The sequence below is a fragment of the Bos grunniens genome, chromosome 7 (assembly GCF_055505025.1).
Source record: "Bos grunniens cultivar Pamir isolate PY7600 chromosome 7, Bosgru_T2T1.0, whole genome shotgun sequence".
NCBI lineage: Eukaryota > Metazoa > Chordata > Mammalia > Artiodactyla > Bovidae > Bos > Bos grunniens.
In genome coordinates this window covers 103,693,146-103,709,656 of record NC_141171.1, presented here as the reverse complement: position 1 = coordinate 103,709,656, position 16,511 = coordinate 103,693,146, and the positions used below count along the sequence as shown (strand labels likewise).

The 16,511-nt window shown below is 39.8% G+C and overlaps 1 protein-coding gene across 10 annotated transcripts in view; it reads right to left on the bottom strand.

Moving 5' to 3' along the window:
• The window catches only part of LOC147370072 (uncharacterized), a 204,243-nt gene extending 192,742 nt beyond the window's left edge, over window positions 1–11,501 (bottom strand). For 9 of the 10 annotated variants that reach the window (XR_015168640.1, XR_015168641.1, XR_015168642.1 and 6 more), the window contains exons 1-2: window positions 9,179–11,501; window positions 8,282–8,378 (exon numbers count right to left, since the gene is read on the bottom strand). Coding sequence is in view for 4 of the 10 variants with exons in the window: in XM_086413796.1 (XP_086269922.1) it covers window positions 8,282–8,378; window positions 9,179–9,203 (122 nt within the window). In the remaining 6 variants the exon portion in view is untranslated. The remainder of the gene's footprint in view (window positions 1–8,281; window positions 8,379–9,178) is intronic. The other variant, XR_015168644.1, reaches the window with a different exon arrangement.
• Window positions 11,502–16,511: the final 5,010 nt, after the last annotated feature.

The window sequence follows — 16,511 nt, the reverse complement described above, 5'->3', positions numbered from 1 at the left end:
CCGATAAAGAACGGAAATGGTATGGACCAAATAGGAGCAGAAGATATTAAGAAAAGGTGGCAAGATTACACAGTAGGACTATTCAAAACAGATCTTCATGATGCAAATAACCTTGATGGTGTGATCACTCATCTAGAGTCAGACATCCTGGAATGTGAAAACAAGTGGGCTTTAAGAAGCATTCAGTTCAGTTCAGTTCAGTCACTCAGTCGTGTCCGACTCTTAGCAACCCCATGAATCGCAGCACGCCAGGTCTCCCTGTCCATCACCAACTCCCGGAATTCATTCAAACTCACGTCTATCGAGTCGGTGATGCCATCCAGCCATCTCATCCTCTGTTGTCCCCTTCTCCTCCTGCCCCCAATCCCTCCCAGCATCAAAGTCTTTTCCAGTGAGTCAACTCTTCGCATAAGGTGGCCAAAGTACTGGAGTTTCAGCTTTAGCATCATTCCTTCCAAAGAAATCCCAGGGCTGATCTCCTTCAGAATGGACTGGTTGGATCTCCTTGAAGTCCAAGGGACTCTCAAGAGTCTTCTCCAACACCACAGTTAAAAAGCATCAATCCTTCAGTGCTCAGCTTTCTTCACAGTCCAACTCTCACATCCATACATGACCACTGGAAAAATCATAGCCTTAACTAGACAGACATTTGTTGGCAAAGTAATGTCTCTGCTTTTGAATATGCTATCTAGGTTGGTCATAACTTTCCTTCCAAGGAGTAAGCATCTTTTAATTTCATGGCTGCAGTCACCATCTGTAGTGATTTTGGAGCCCAGAAAAATAAAGTCTGACACTGCTTCCACTGTTTCCCCATCTATTTCCCATGAAGTCATGGGACCAGATGCCATGATCTTCGTTTTCTGAATGCTGACTTTAAACCAACTTTTTCACTCTCCTCTTTCACTTTCATCAGGAGGCTTTTGAGTTCCTCTTCACTTTCTGCCATGAGAGTGGTGTCATCTGCATATCTGAGGTTAGTGATATTTCTTCCAGCAATCTTGATTCCAGCTTGTGCTTCTTCCAGCCCAGCGTTTCTCATGATGTACTCTGCATATAAGTTAAATAAGCAGGGTGACAATATACAGCCTTGATGTACTCCTTTTCCTATTTGGAACCAGTCTGTTGTTCCATGTCTAGTTCTAACTGTTGCTTCCTGTCCTGCATATAGGTTTCTCAAGAGGCAGATCAGGTGGGCTGGTATTCCCATCTTTTTCAGAATTTTCCACAGTTTATTGTGATCCACACAGTCAAAGGCTTTGGGATAGTCAATAAAGCAGAAATAGATGTTTTTCTGGAACTCTCTTGCTTTTTCCAAACTAGTGAAAGTGATGAATTCCAGTTGAGCTATTTCAAATCCTAAAAGATGAGGCTCTTAAAGTGCTGTATTTAATATGCCAGTAAATTTGGAAAACTCAGCAGTGGCCACAGGACTGGAAAAGGTCAGTTTTCATTCCAAACCCAAAGAAAGATAATGCCAAAGAATGTTCAAATTACCACACAATTGCACTCATCTTCAGTTCAGTTTAGTCGCTCAGTCATGTCCGACTCTTTGCGACCCCATGAATCGCAGCACACCAGGCCTCCCTGTCCATAACCAACTCCTGAAGTCCAACCAAACTCATGTGCATCGAGTTGCTGATGCCATCCAGCCATCTCATCCTCTGTTTTCCCCTTCTTCTCCTGCCCTCAATCCCTCCCAGCATCAGGGTCTTTTCCAATGAGTCAACTCTTCGCATGAGGAAGCCAAAGTATTGGAGTTTCTGCATCAGCATCAGTCTTTCCAATGAACACTCAGGACTGGTCTCCTTTAGGATGGACGTGTTGGATCTCCTTGCAGTCCAAGGGACTCTCAAGAGTCTTCTCTAGCACCACAGTTCAAAAGCATCAATTATTCAGCGCTCAGCTTTCTTCACAGTCCAACTCTCACATCCATACATGACCACAGGAAAAACCATAGTCTTGACTAGACGGCCCTTTGTTGACAAAGTAATATCTTTGTTTTTTTAATATGCTATCTAAGTTGGTCATAACTTCCAAAATGTAAGCGTCTTTTAATTTCATGGCTGCAATCACCATCTGCAGAGCCCAGAAAAATAAAGTCTGACACTGTTTCCACTGTTTCCCCACCTATTTTGCATGAAGTGATGGGACCAGATGCCATGATCTTTGTTTTCTGAATGTTGAGCTTTCAGCCAACTTTTTCAGTCTCCTCTTTCACTTTCATCAGGAGGCTTTTTAGTTCCTCTTCACTTTCTGCCATAAAAGTGGTGTCATCTGCATATCTGAGGTTATTGATATTTCTCCCGGCAATCTTGATTCCACCTTGTGTTTCTTACAGCCCAGCGTTTCTCATGATGTACTCTGCATATAAGTTAAATAAGCAGGGTGACAATATACAGCCTTGTCGTACTTCTTTTCCTATTTGGAACCAGTCTTACATGCTAGTAAGGTAATGCTCAAAATTCTCCAAACCAGGCTTCAACAGTATGTGAAATGTGAACTTCCAGATGAGCAAGCTGGATTTAGAAAAAGCAGAGGAACCAGAGATGAAGTTGCCAACATCCACTGGAACATCAAAAAAGCAAGAGAGTTCCAGGAAAAAAAACCATCTATTTCAGCTTTACTGACTAGGTCAAAGCCTTTGACTTTGTGGATCACAGCAAACTGTGAAAAATTCTTCATGAGATGGGAATACCAAAGCATCTTATCTGCCTCCTCAAAAATCTGTATTCATGTCAAGAAGCAAGCATTAGACCTGGACATGGAACAACAGACTGCTTCCAAATCAGGAAAGGTGTACATCAAGGCTATATATTGTCACCCTGCTTATCTAACTTATATGCCTAGCACATCATGTGAAATGCCAGGCTGGATGACGCACGAGCTGGAATTAAGATTGCCAGGAGAAATATCAATAACTTCAGATACTCAGATGACATCACCCTTATGGCAGAAAGTGAAGAATAACTAGAGAGCTTCTTGATAAACGTGAAAGAGGAGAGTGAAAATGTTGCCTTAAAACTCAGCATTCAGAAAACTAAGATCATGGCATCTGGTCTGATCACTTCTTAGCAAATAGATGGGGAAACAATGGGAACAGTGACAGACTTTATTTTTTTGGACTCCAAAATCACTGCAGATGTTGACTTCAGACATGAAATTAAAAGATGCTTGCTCCTTGGAAGAAAAGTTATGACCAACCTAGACAACATATTAAAAAGCAGGGACATTACTTTGCCAACAACTGTCCATCTAGTCAAAGCTATCGTTTTCCCAGTAATCATGTCCGGATGTGAGAGTTGGACTATAAAGAAAGTTAAGTGCTGAAGAATTGATTCTTTTGAACTGTGCTGTTGGAGAAGAGTCTTGAGAGTCTCTTGGACTACAAGGAGATCCAACCAGAGCATCCTAAATGTAATCAGTCCTGAATATTCATTGGACGGACTGATGTTGAAACAGAAACTCCAGTACTTGGCTAGTTGATGTGAATAATGGACTCATTTGTAAAGACCCTGATGCTGGGCGAGATTGCAGGCAGGAGGAGAAGGGGACCACAGAGGCTGAGATGGTTGGATGGTATCACTGACTCAATGGACATGAGTTTGAGTAAGCTTTGGCAGTTGATGATGGACAGGGAATCCTGGCATGCTGTAGTCCATGGGGTCCCAAGGAGTCGGATACGAATGAGCGACTAAACTGAACTGAACCTGCAAATTACACCATATAACCAAGGACTTTACCTTTCAGTTCAATTTCACATCAGTGTAGAAAATCAAATCACAAGGATAAAAGAAACAGTAAAGGTGATAGTGAGAGTACTTAGTACTTTTTTGTCCAATGTTTTAAAATGTCACATCAATTTTTTATTTAACCTCATAATTAAGTACATATTGTAACATATATTTAGATTTTGAATGGATACAACTTCTTTGTTACTATTAACTGTCATGTTCCTCTAAGGTGATGAAAGACATTTTACAGACTTTTTGAAGGACATGTAAGGCAATGTATTTTCCTTAGTTTTACAAGAGCTCCTTACATTATCACAAATGCTTCATGTCAGTTATTGAATTTTATCTTAATGTTTGAAAATGTCATTTTATTCTCCCTTTTAAAAGAAGAAATTGGTTTAATAATTCCACTTACTTCATGATGCAAATATGAGATTGTCTTATTTTGAGATACATCTGGTCAATTAACTGCTATACGGATAACTAAACCAACTTTATTTGATTTTGGATTTCTATGTATATATATAATTGCTTGTCAGTGTCTTCAACTGACTCTCAGAAACTATTTTTGAACTTGATATATTTGTTTTCAAGCCTCTAACTGGTTCTTCATAAGATCTGCTGTAATTGGCTATTATTGAATCTCATTATAGCATATATTTTTCCCTTCAGGTAGTACATAAACCAATCCAAATGTGGCTATGACTTGCTTGATTTTTTTATTACTTACTCCTGTACATCTGCCTTATCTCTAAGGTTTCTTTCTTTTATGTCCTCTATTAACCTAATAATAAAATGACTCTCTGTTTCAGAAACAGACATATAATGTATTGATCAGATAAACAAAACTTTCAAACAGCTTCTAAAAACATGGTTATTTTAAACCATGTGAAAATGTTTATTTTTACTGTACTTGAAAAAAAATTTAATAATATATTTGTCAAATCTGTAGAATCCATTGTAATCTGGCAACATTATTTGATTAAAAATAAATATTCATCTTTCTTTTTATATACTCATCTGATTTCAAGTTCTTAGTGTTAAATTTCATTATCATTATCTTCCTAGTTTAAGAAATCCCTCAACCTCTAAGCTATGCAAAGAGTATCACTTTTCACACCCCAAAAAATATATTCCCAAAGCCCAACTTCTCTATATATTTCTTTGTTTTGGATCCCAATTCCTCCTCCCACTGGGACCTTATTCAATTATTTACACTAGCTCCTGCATATTTAATTTCTCCTGTGTAGGAGCTCTTTGCTTGGATCACCATTAACTTTTAGAGAACAACAAAAGCAAAACAAAGTGGGACTTTCCCTTGGCCTTTAGCCACCGGGATTAGTAGTCTTTTTAGCTTTTCACCCCAAAACTGAAAATAATAGCTGAAGCTCAAAATCTTGTTTCCATTGAACTTTATTTCACTACAAAAAACTTTAATAAGATTCTTCTTTCCAAGACTGCCAATTAGGGGTTAAACGGCATTTTGTCATTTCTGGACTTCAGGAAAGACAGTGTTGTATGAGCTTCAAAGCATAGTTTATGGAGCCAGAATTCCTGTATTGAAATCTCAGCTATGCCATTTACTTGCCTCAGTGTCATTATTTGTAAAATAAACATAATACTTATTTCATAAGATTCTCGTGATTGTTAAAGTGGGTTAATATGTAAATAAAGCACTATAAATAGGGGCTATAATAATTTTGAAAATGTCAAAAACAAAAGGACTACCATTAAACATGTCTGGAAGTTACCCCAATAGCACACAGAAAATGTTCTCAGGATAAAAAATGCTGAAAGAAATATGCTCAACCTCTGTAAAACAGTGGAGGTCTATGACACCTGATCCTTGATCATCTCCCTTCTTTGTCCCATCCCCCAGCTCATCGTGTTAGAAGCTATACTCCGGGTAGATGTGACAAAAACTTGGGGTTTCTTTTCTCTTAGGTGCCTGTCGAGGAACATCATTATCTCATCAGGAAGCATAAGAGCCCATCATTGTTACATCACCTCCCCTTCCAAGTTTTAAGTTGCAAAGGTTACATTTTACTGGGCAGTGATATCTGTTCATTTCCAAGGCAAACCGTTCAATATCCCAGCAATCCAAGTCTATGCCCCAACCAGTAATGCTGAAGAAGCTGAAGTTAAATGGTTCTATGAACACCTACAAGATCTTTTAGAACTAACACCCAAAAAAGATGACCATTTCATTATAGGGGACTGGAATGCAAAAGTAGGAAGTCAAGAAACACCTGGGGCAACAGGCAAATTTGGCCTTGGAATATGGAATGAAGCAGGGCAAAGGCTAATAGAGTTTTGCCAAGATTATGCACTGGTCATAGCAAACACCTTCTTCCAACAACACAAGAGAAGACTCTACACATGGACATCACCAGATGGTCAACACCGAAATCAGACTGATTATATTATTTTCAGCCAAAGACAGAGAAGATCTATAAAATCAGCAAAAACAAGACAAGGAGCTGACTGTGGCTCAAATATGAACTCCTTATTGCCAAATTCAGACTTAAATTGAAGAAAGTAGGGACAACCACTAGACCATTCAGGTATGACCTAAATCAAATCCCTTATGATTATACAGTGGAAGTGAGAAATAGATTTAAGGGCCTAGATCTTAAAGGTCAGTTTTCATTCCAATCCCAAAGAAAGACAATGCCAAAGAATGCTCAAACTACCGCACAATTGCACTCATCTCACATGCTAGTAAAGTAATGATCAAAATTCTCCATGCCAGGCTTCAGCAATATGTGAACCGTGAACTTCCTGATGTTCAAGCTGGTTTTAGAAAAGGCAGAGGAACCAGAGATCAAATTGCCAACATCCACTGGATCATGGAAAAAGCAAGAGAGTTCTAGAAAAACATCTATTTCTGCTTTATTGACTATGCCAAAGCCTTTGACTGTGTAGATCATAAGAAACTGTGGAAAATTCTGAAAAGGGATGGGAATACCAGACCACCTGACCTGCCTCTTGAGAAACCTATATGCAGGTCAGGAAGCAACAGTTAGAACTAGACATGGAACAACAGACTGGTTCCAAATAGGAAAAGGAGTACATCAAGGCTGTATATTGTCACCTTGCTTATTTAACTTATATGCAGAGTACATTACGAGAAACGCTGGGCTGGAAGAAGCACAAGCTGGAATCAAGATTGCCGGGAGAAATATCAATAACCTCAGATATGCAGATGACACCACCCTTATGGCAGAAAGTGAAGAGGAACTCAAAAGCCTCCTGATGAAAGTGAAAGTGGAGAGTGAAAAAGTTGGCTTACAGCTCAACATTCAGAAAATAAAGATCATGGCGTCTGGTCCCATCACTTCATGTCAAATAGATGGGGAAACAGTAGAAACAGTGTCAGACTTTATTTTGGGGGGCTCCAAAATCACTGCAGATGGTGATTGCAGCCATGAAATTAAAAGACGCTTACGCTTTGGAAGGAAAGTTATGAACAACCTAGATAGCATATTCAAAAGCAGAGACATTACTTTGCCAACAAAGGTCCATCTAGTCAAGTATGGATGTGAAAGTTGGACTGTGAAGAAAGCTGAGCACTGAAGAATTGATGCTTTTTAACTGTGGTGTTGGAGAAGACTCTTGAGAGTCCCTTGGACTGCAAGGACATCCAACCAGTCCATTCTAAAGGAGATCAGCCCTGGGTGTTCTTTGGAAGGAATGATGCTGAAGCTGAAACTCCAGTACTTTGGCCACCTCATGCGAAGAGTTGACTCATTGGAAAAGACTCTGATGCTGGGAGGGATTAGGGGCAGGAGGAGAAGGGGACGACAGATGATGAGATGGCTGGATGGCATCACTGACTCAATGAACAAGAGTTTGGGTGAACTCTGGGAGTTGGTGATGGACAGGGAGGCCTGGCGTGCTGCAGTTCATGGGGTCACCAAGAGTCGGACAAGACTCAGTGACTGAACTGAACTGAACTGATAACTAAGAGGTCAAAGGCTTACTTCCTCTACCCAGGCCTCCACTCATAGGACAAAGAACTAACCCCAGAAGCCACAGGCCAAAAATAGGGGGCACCTGATCTCCCTTTTCCCAGCTTGCTTAGGGCAGGGGTTCCACATCCGTAGCAGCAAGCTGACACCTGCAGGCTATAATTCCTGCTCAGCACCCTATCTGTAATGAGAATTGATGGCCAGCTTCTTATAGAACTCTGGAGCACTAGCTTTGCATTTGACCAGGATGAGGTAGTCTAAAAGAAGAGAGAGGTTGTGAGCTCACCTGAAGGGAACTACTTTATTTAAAAAAGTGAACCTTCATGCAAGCCTAAGGCTATGATTGAAAAGAGGGGCGATTCTGGTGTTAAGTAGTTAAGACAGAGTGAGACTGGTAGCTCATTGAGAAGAAGCTAAGTCATTTGCTAGCCAGTCATATGCCAACCAGAGTTCACCAAGCGAAAAGAGTTTTAAAGACCACTCTTGGATTCAGAACAAATCTTAAGGACTGGCCTCATAAACTATTCCTGCAAAATAACCTAAATTTAATTAGATTACATTGAGGGGTAATTTACTCACCAGGCTATTTTTGAAAACAACAGTGCAATCAGCCACAAATTAGTAGAGACTGAGCTTGATTCAATAGCAAACAAGGCAGACAGCTTAACAGAGAAATCTACAAAACATAATCAGCAAACGGTGCTAAGACACTGGATATTCATATACAGAACTGTGCTCAAAAGGACTCAAAGAACTAAATATGAGGCCTAACGCTAAGAAACTCCCATAAGAGTAAACTACTCTCTCTGTGTAGATCTTCCTGACTTTGGATTTGGCCAATGGTTCTTAGATGTGACCAAGATAAGGTAGTCCAAAAGTAGAGACAGCTTTTGAACTCTCTTGAAAAACCACAAGCAAAAACAGAAAAAAAAAAAAAATATATATATATAATTATACTTCATCAAAATTCAAAACTACTGTGCTCCAAAGGACCCTAATAAGAAAAAGATTATCCATGGAATGGGAGAAAATATTCATAAGCCATATGTTTGATAATGTATTTATATCTAGAATATATAAAGAATAGTTATAAATCAATTATAAAACAAACCCAACTTAAAATGGGCAAAGAATATCAGCAGACATGTCTTCAAAATAGGTATAAAAATGTCAATAAAGATATTAAAAATATGTAACATGGTTAAGTACAAGGGAAACAAAAATTAAAATCACCGTGAGATAGACCTTTGAATCTCCTGCTGCTAGAATGGCTGTAACTTACAGGACAGATAACAGATATTAGCAGTATTGCATAATTTGGAATTCTCATACACCATGGTAGAAATAAAAAATAATGAAGTCACTTTGAGGGAAAAAGACACTTCTGGAAAAGTCTGAAAGTTCCTCCAAATGTTATACATAAAGCTATCCTATGACCTAGGAATTCTACCGATTGTGAAATGAAAAGACACCCACCTGAAACTTTTAAACAAACGTTCATAGCAAATTATTCATGTTATCCAAAAAAGCAGAAACAACTCAAGTGTACATTGACGGACGAATGAATAACGTGTGGTCTATTCATGCAATGGTATATATTATTTAGGAATAAAAATTAATGAAGTACTGATACATGCTAAAACATGGATAAACTTTGAAAATTTCCCATTATATGAAATTGTCACTGGCAACTTTCACGAATAATTTCTGGGAAACAAAGATAGAATCTAGGTAATAAGGTCTAACTTTTTTTTTTTCCCTTCGTGGATCATTCAGTTTCATTTGCTCACAGCGCGCCAATGTGGGAGTCTTGCACTCCAGGCTTCAGATCGGAGCTCCTAGTGCAAGACGGCTTCAGCTCTGAGGGCTGTGGGCGTGCGCCCGAGCACTGCGCAAGCGCTGTGCAAGACGCTGCGATTTAGCTGGAGGTGCTGGGCAGGGTGCAGACATGCTACACCTGGCACTGAGATCAGGTGTGCGGAGCAGCCCAGCTGCACCAGACCCATGGGAAGTCAGCCCCTTCCCCACCGACAGGAAGCCTATAAAGCAACCCCACCTCACCCCATCCATGCAAACTTGCCTTTCAGAGAGCCTGCATTCTTGAGCACAAGCTCTCACCTCTCCATTCTTTGATCAAAAACAAAGCTTTCTTTCTGGCAGTGACGACCTCCCCCAGAGAACACACCTCCTGGCAAAGGATCTCCGTCATCCCTCCGTGGAGGAGAAGAGGAAACACAAGAAGTGCCTCGTACTCAACCCTAATTCCCATACTGTGGATGTGAAAAGCCCAGAATGCTGTAAAACCACCATCCTCTTTCAGTTCAGTTGCTCAGTCGTGTCTGACTCTTTGTGACCCCATGGACTGCAGTAGGCCAAGCCTCCCTGTCCATCACCAACTCCGGGAGTTTACTCAAACTCATGTCCATTGAGTCGGTGATGCCATCCAGCCATCTCACCCTCTGTCGTCCCCTTCTTCTCCCTCCCTCAATCTTTCCCAGCATCAGGGTCTTTTCCAATGAGTCAGTTCTTTACATCAGGTGGCCAAAGGATTGGAGTTTCAGCTTCAGCATCAGTCCTTCCAATGAATATTCAGGACTGATTTCCTTTAGGATGGACTGGTTGAATCTCCTTGCAGCCCAAGGGACTCTCAAGAGTCTTCTCCAACACCACAGTTCAAAAGCATCAATTCTTCAGCACTCACCTTTCTTTATAGTTCAACTCTCACATCCATACATGACCGCTGGAAAACCCATAGCTTTGACCAGACGGACCTTTGTTGGCAAGAATACACAGAACTATATAAAGAGGATCTTCACAACCCAAATAGTCACAATGGTATGATCGATAACCTAGAGCCAGACATCCTAAAAGATGGTGCTGTGAAAGTGCTACACCACCGTCTTTAGCCATGCACCAACAGTAGGCTTGTGTGTTGGGCTCTCTACGGTCCTCTGCCCGCCTACAGGAGGAAAAGCAAGCCTTACAGAAGGATGCTCCTTCAGATGCATGCAGCAGTGAAAGCACCCTGTATCAAGATGAATGGGAGATCACCCCAGTAAACACATTTGGGATAAAAATAAAATAAAGCTTTGCTCGACTTCCTTGGTGGCCAAGTGGATAAGAGTCTGCCTGCCAATGCAGGGACACAGGTTCAATCCCTGGCCCAGGAAGAGTCCACATGCCACAGAGCAATGAAGCCCACACCACAACTACTGAAGCCTGCCTGCTCTAAGGCCTGTGAGCCACAAGCAATGAGCCCCTGCACCACAGCTACTGAAGCTTGCGTGCCCTAGAGCCAGCAAGTCGCAACTACTGAGCCCGTGCTCTTAGAGCCTGTGCTCTGCACCAGGAGAAGCCCCGGAATGAGAGGCCAGTGCGCCGCAACTAGAGAGAGCCCGCCAGCAGCAGCGAAGACCCAGCACAGCCCAAAGTGAACAAAATAAATTAAAGAATAAATATAGCAGTGTGTACATGTCAAAAAAATTTTTAAAAACCTTTCCTTTGCTTCTGAACTGAACTTGGTCCATCATGTTCTATATAGGCCACAGTGACTCCTGGCAGGAGGACCCTTGTTGGGGTCCAACTTGAAAGGGTTGGTAAAAAAGTGTCCAGAATAGGCAAATCAGTGATGGCAGTAAGTAGATGGGTGGTTACCTAGGACTGGGGTGGCGGTAGGAGGGATTAGGGAATTGCTAATATGTGAGGGGTTTCCTTTGGAGGTGGTAAGAATGCTCCAAAATTGTTTGTATCTGGTTTCCATCTCCATGAAAACATTACTAAATTGTTGAATTGTACACTTTACATGGGTGAATTGTATGTTCTATGAATTTTATCTCAATATAGTTGTCATTAAAAAAAAAAAAAAACACGCTGCACCTCTGTTCTCATGAATCAAATAAGGCTGCTGCTGCTGCTAAGTCACTTCAGTCGTGTCTGACTCTTTGCGACCCCATAGACGGCAGCCCACCAGGCTCCACCATCCCTGGGATTCTCCAGACAAGAACACTGGAGTGGGTTGCCATTTCCTTCTGCAATGCATGAAAGGGAAAAGTGAAAGTGAAGTCGCTCAGTCGTGTCCGACTCTTCGCGACCCCTTGGACTGCAGCCTACCAGGCTCCTCAGCCCATGGGATTTTCCAGGTAAGAGTACTGGAGTGGATTGCCATTGCCTTTTCCCAGATAAGGCAGGGATGATTTTAAAACATTGTGAAATAAAGGTAACTTGAGAAGAAAATAAAATTACTTTAGCACCGTGTCTAAAGCCTTTTTTTTTTCTCCTCAGCTAAACTTTTAAAACACAGCTTTTGCTCCACTATATGTACCTTCCTTTTGATACTCTATCAGCAATCCAGGTTGCAAGTACCCACATCAACCTTGAATTTTCCCTTCCTCTCTGTTCCTTTATTCAGTCACCTTCACGGACCTACTTATCTCATTTACCCCTTTTCTCCTGGACTTGCTGACAGGACTTTAATGTATTCTCACAACAGAGATAGTGGGAGTATTCATAATATGAATAGTGGAAATTCTGTTAAAAATACAACTGTTGTATAGAATACCCCATATCCTGTTGTGTAAGTTAATTATTTCCCATCTCAGCCATGTTCATTTGCATTTATAATTCATTAATATTCCCCCCAAATTTGAGCAATATAGTTCTCATATAAATAACCATAATGCATTCTTTTCGCATGAATGTGCTTTTCATTATTTGGAATGTAGCTAGCAGAGAGAAAAGAAAATGAATCACAATTAGAATTAAAATCTATCATCATCTATCTAGGCTTCCCAGGTGGCTCAGAGGTAGATAACCCACTTGCCAAGGTAGGAGATGCAGGAGACTTGGGTTCTATCCCTGGGTTGGAAAGATCCTCTTCAGGAGGACATGGCAACCCACTCTAGTGTTCTTTGCTAGAGAATCCCATGGACAGAGGAGTCTGGCCGGCTATAGTCCTTAGGGTCACAAAGAGTTGGACATGACTTAGTAACTGAACACACACACACCCATACACATATATGTATCTACTTATCTATCTATATTTCAAACTGACCCTACATTGAAGTTTATAACATCTGTAGTTAATGATGAAAACACAATTAAAAATTTTTAAACTGCAAAGATGTATTAAGAGATATTTAGTTATTAATCTTCTGTTGCAGTAATCTTTATCTTCTCAAACTATTATCTCTTCCAGAATTGTTTGTTGTTTCAGATATTGAAACATTCTTAAAGGAGAGTTGTGTATGTCTTTTTCCTCTTAAAAACAGAATGATACATCTTATAAAAATTAAATTGAACTATGAAACATTAGTTTGTTTTAGGAACTTAGACCTCCAATATGGATTTGATTTCTCAGCTTCAAAATGATTCCATAAAGGAAGATCTATAATGTCATAAATTGAAATTCACATTTCTAAGGTCTCTTTTTAGGGAATACATTGGACTTGGGTCAATATTTTAGGCAAATGTCTTCAGGTTAGCCTTATCATGAACATTACAGCTCAAGTTCAGTAGAAAACGAATGTTTTGATGGTCAGAAAAGTTGAATGTCTGACCCAAAGATTTGTTTTTCTTAATTAAAGCTTTATGGATATACACATTCAAATAAATTGTTATGATATAAATAAATTTAGGGGAATACTTCTGACATGTGTAAAAATGCAATGAAAAATAATTCAAATTTTCCCTAGTATGGCTAAAACACAGTATAGGAATAAACTGGGATAGTAAAATGAATTTATGACAACTTCCTGCTTACTTTGGTGTAAACAAATCATATACTTTTTAAAATTTATTCCTATAAACAATAGGAATTTACAACAATTTATGTAAAATTTCCATAACACGCAATGAATAATGAGAGTTAGCCTTTTAGAACTTTCCCAAGTGAATGTTACCATTTATTCTCTAAACAGTTATGGATGTTTTGTGCTGTTTTTGTTTTTTTTTTTTTTTACCAGCTTCATGTATGTATCTTTCTTTTTGATACCAAATAGCAATAAATATAAAGCAGTGTTTAATTTGCTAAGTAGGTATAAAAATGTCTTCCCCTAGAAAATGTTACTAACAATTACTATTGACAGATGCAAAACAAATTTCATCATTTCAGTCCTATATACTATGGTATCTAATGAAAACACTTTATCAAATAAAAAGGGTCAGGGAGGCCTAGTCCAAGTCCTCCTTCAAACTACCTCTATTACACTGAGCAATTTCCCGTCTCCTGCAATTTCATCCATCTATCGATAAAATAAAGCTGGACAACATCACTTCTAAGGTTCCCTTTCAGCTCTAACATAGTGTATGTGTGCTTCCAATTTGTAATTAGTTTATAAATTGAATGCAAAGTATTACAATAAACTAAGAGTAAAATAAATTGTGGCATGTGATGGTGTTTATTTTCAGAATGGTTAAACATTTGAATGTTTGAAATTTACTTTATTGATGTAATACAGCTCTATTTGTTTGCTTCCAAAACAATATAGAAGAATACAAATATACAAGGAGTAGGTTAGCTAATCACCTGGTGAGATATAATGTGTAGACATTTTAAATTCATTATATTTTCAAAGGTTTCACTTGCCAGCCTGTTAGTAAATATATGAACTATGATAAATCAGCCTAAGGGTAGGCCTTGATCTTGTCTACTGCTGTAAATTGCTAATCAACAACTCACCCTAATAGTGTAATGTTGGTAGAAAATAAATCAGTCTATGCATTAAATTTTGTTAAGAAACCAAATGAGATGCTTTCTCATGCTGACCTCATACTCTTTAATGACAGATAAAATAAACCGAAGGCATATGTAATAAATAAGTAAAAATATAATGATTTATGTGCTCATATTTTAGGTCTCAATTAAGCTTATCACTGGACATAAATCTACTTTAATCTCACAATTTCAGATCTCAAAACTCACCTTTCATGAAATGAGAGTCAAATAAAAGTAAGTGAAAGGTAAAGAAACACACAAGGAATAGTAAGAGAGCATTTGAAAAAAAAATCGTGTAAGATCAAAAGTGAGTATATGATAAAAAAAAAAGTGCCGGAATGCTTGTAGAAATGAAGTGTACATGTGTCTATGCACATGTGTGTGTATCCATATACATACAAGCATATATTTAATGTACACACTTATGTTAAATTAGAATACGGTGGCATTATTAAGTGACGGAAGCGGTCTCTGGTAGGTTGCGCAAAAGAGACTCCCAGAACTAAAGTTTCCAGAGGAAGTTTATTGTAAGAGTCACATCCAGAGACAGGAAAGCAAGGGGCACTCTCTGATCACGTGCGCAGTCAGTGTGAATCCAGAGGTTCATGGAGTGGGTACAATCACAAGCCCATGTATAACGAAAGAATAGCTGAGCATTGTTTGGAATAAAACCTGAATTTCAGTGATCCACCATCACTGTGGGCACCTGCTATTCACATTTCTCAAAGGGATGATACGACTTCATCTACTTCCAAAAGAAACAGTGACTATGACAACCATACCTTTCATACTGCTTACTGTAGTTTACTACATAACATGCATAGTCCTAAGAACTTCACATTAACCTGTTCAATTGATCATTATCACCAGTTGTGTGAGGGTAGGTACTGCTGTTATTCTATCATACCGATGATGAAACTGAGGCATGGACTGATTAAATAGCTTGCCCAGGGTCATCTAGAGGGAGGCAGAATGTAAATTCAGACATACTGCTCCAGAGTCTATGCCATCAACGCCTTGCCTCTGTATGCCTAGTCTATATATGTGGTATCTTTATAACTTAATAAAGGCTGGCTATTACCATTTTCAATTTTGAAAAAGAGAAAACATAAAATAGCATCTGCAGACCTCATCAAGTATGGCCAAAAAGCTGGAGGGAGAACAGTCCCTCACCTCCAGGATTGGAAGGATCAATACTGGAGTGAGAGAGAACGAGACTCAGGACTTTTTGTCAGCATCTCATGATGGTTGTGAGACTCCAGAGACCAGTCAATGCCCTGGGGAATGAAGAATGGCTGAGAGGTACACTGGAACAGACCTTCCTGCAAGCAGTCCAAGAAAGTCTCCAAGTCCCAAGCTTTCTACCAAGTAAAATCAAGCTCCCAGAACCGAGGAACCTACTTAGACAAGGCTCTGGGGGGCGCGGGGTGGAGTTGAATTCCTAGTGCGCTCAGACTCTCAAGCCACATAAACCAAATCCACTGCTGCTTCAAGGACTAGTCCAATAGCCTGTGCCCTGGAACATGTGCTCAGGCTCTCAGTCTACTGGAGCCTTGGGAATATCTCGAGATCTTTAGTAGATTACACCCCAACCAGAATGAGACTATTATTTATTTGTTTACTATTTGTATGATGGGTGCTATCTCTCCAACTATAGTATTTCTTCATTGCAGGAATTTCCCTCTTTCAAAATGGCTTTAGGAGGTATGTGAGAGACTGTGTTTTCCAAGATGGCCACAGTTACATATACCTCATGTCTTCTGCCACATGACCCTGTCACCTTCTTTCCGCCTCATAGAGAACTAGACACTCTTTCCCCTACCCTCTGGATCTTGGGAGGCCCTACAACTGCTTTGATCAATAGGACAAGCAGAAGTGATGCTGGGCAAGTTTCTGCTTCCTGCCTCTTGGAAGCCAGTGACCCTGTGAAAATTAGGGCTTTCCTGAGAACCCGGTGTTGTGAGCAGATCATGGAACCACGGAGAGAGAAAAAGGGAGAGAGAATGAAAGAGAATAGGCCAAGAGCAAGGGAGCCAGACATATGTGTTGGAAATGGTATTTTCACAGTTCTGCTCAGTTAGGGTCTTACGAATAAAG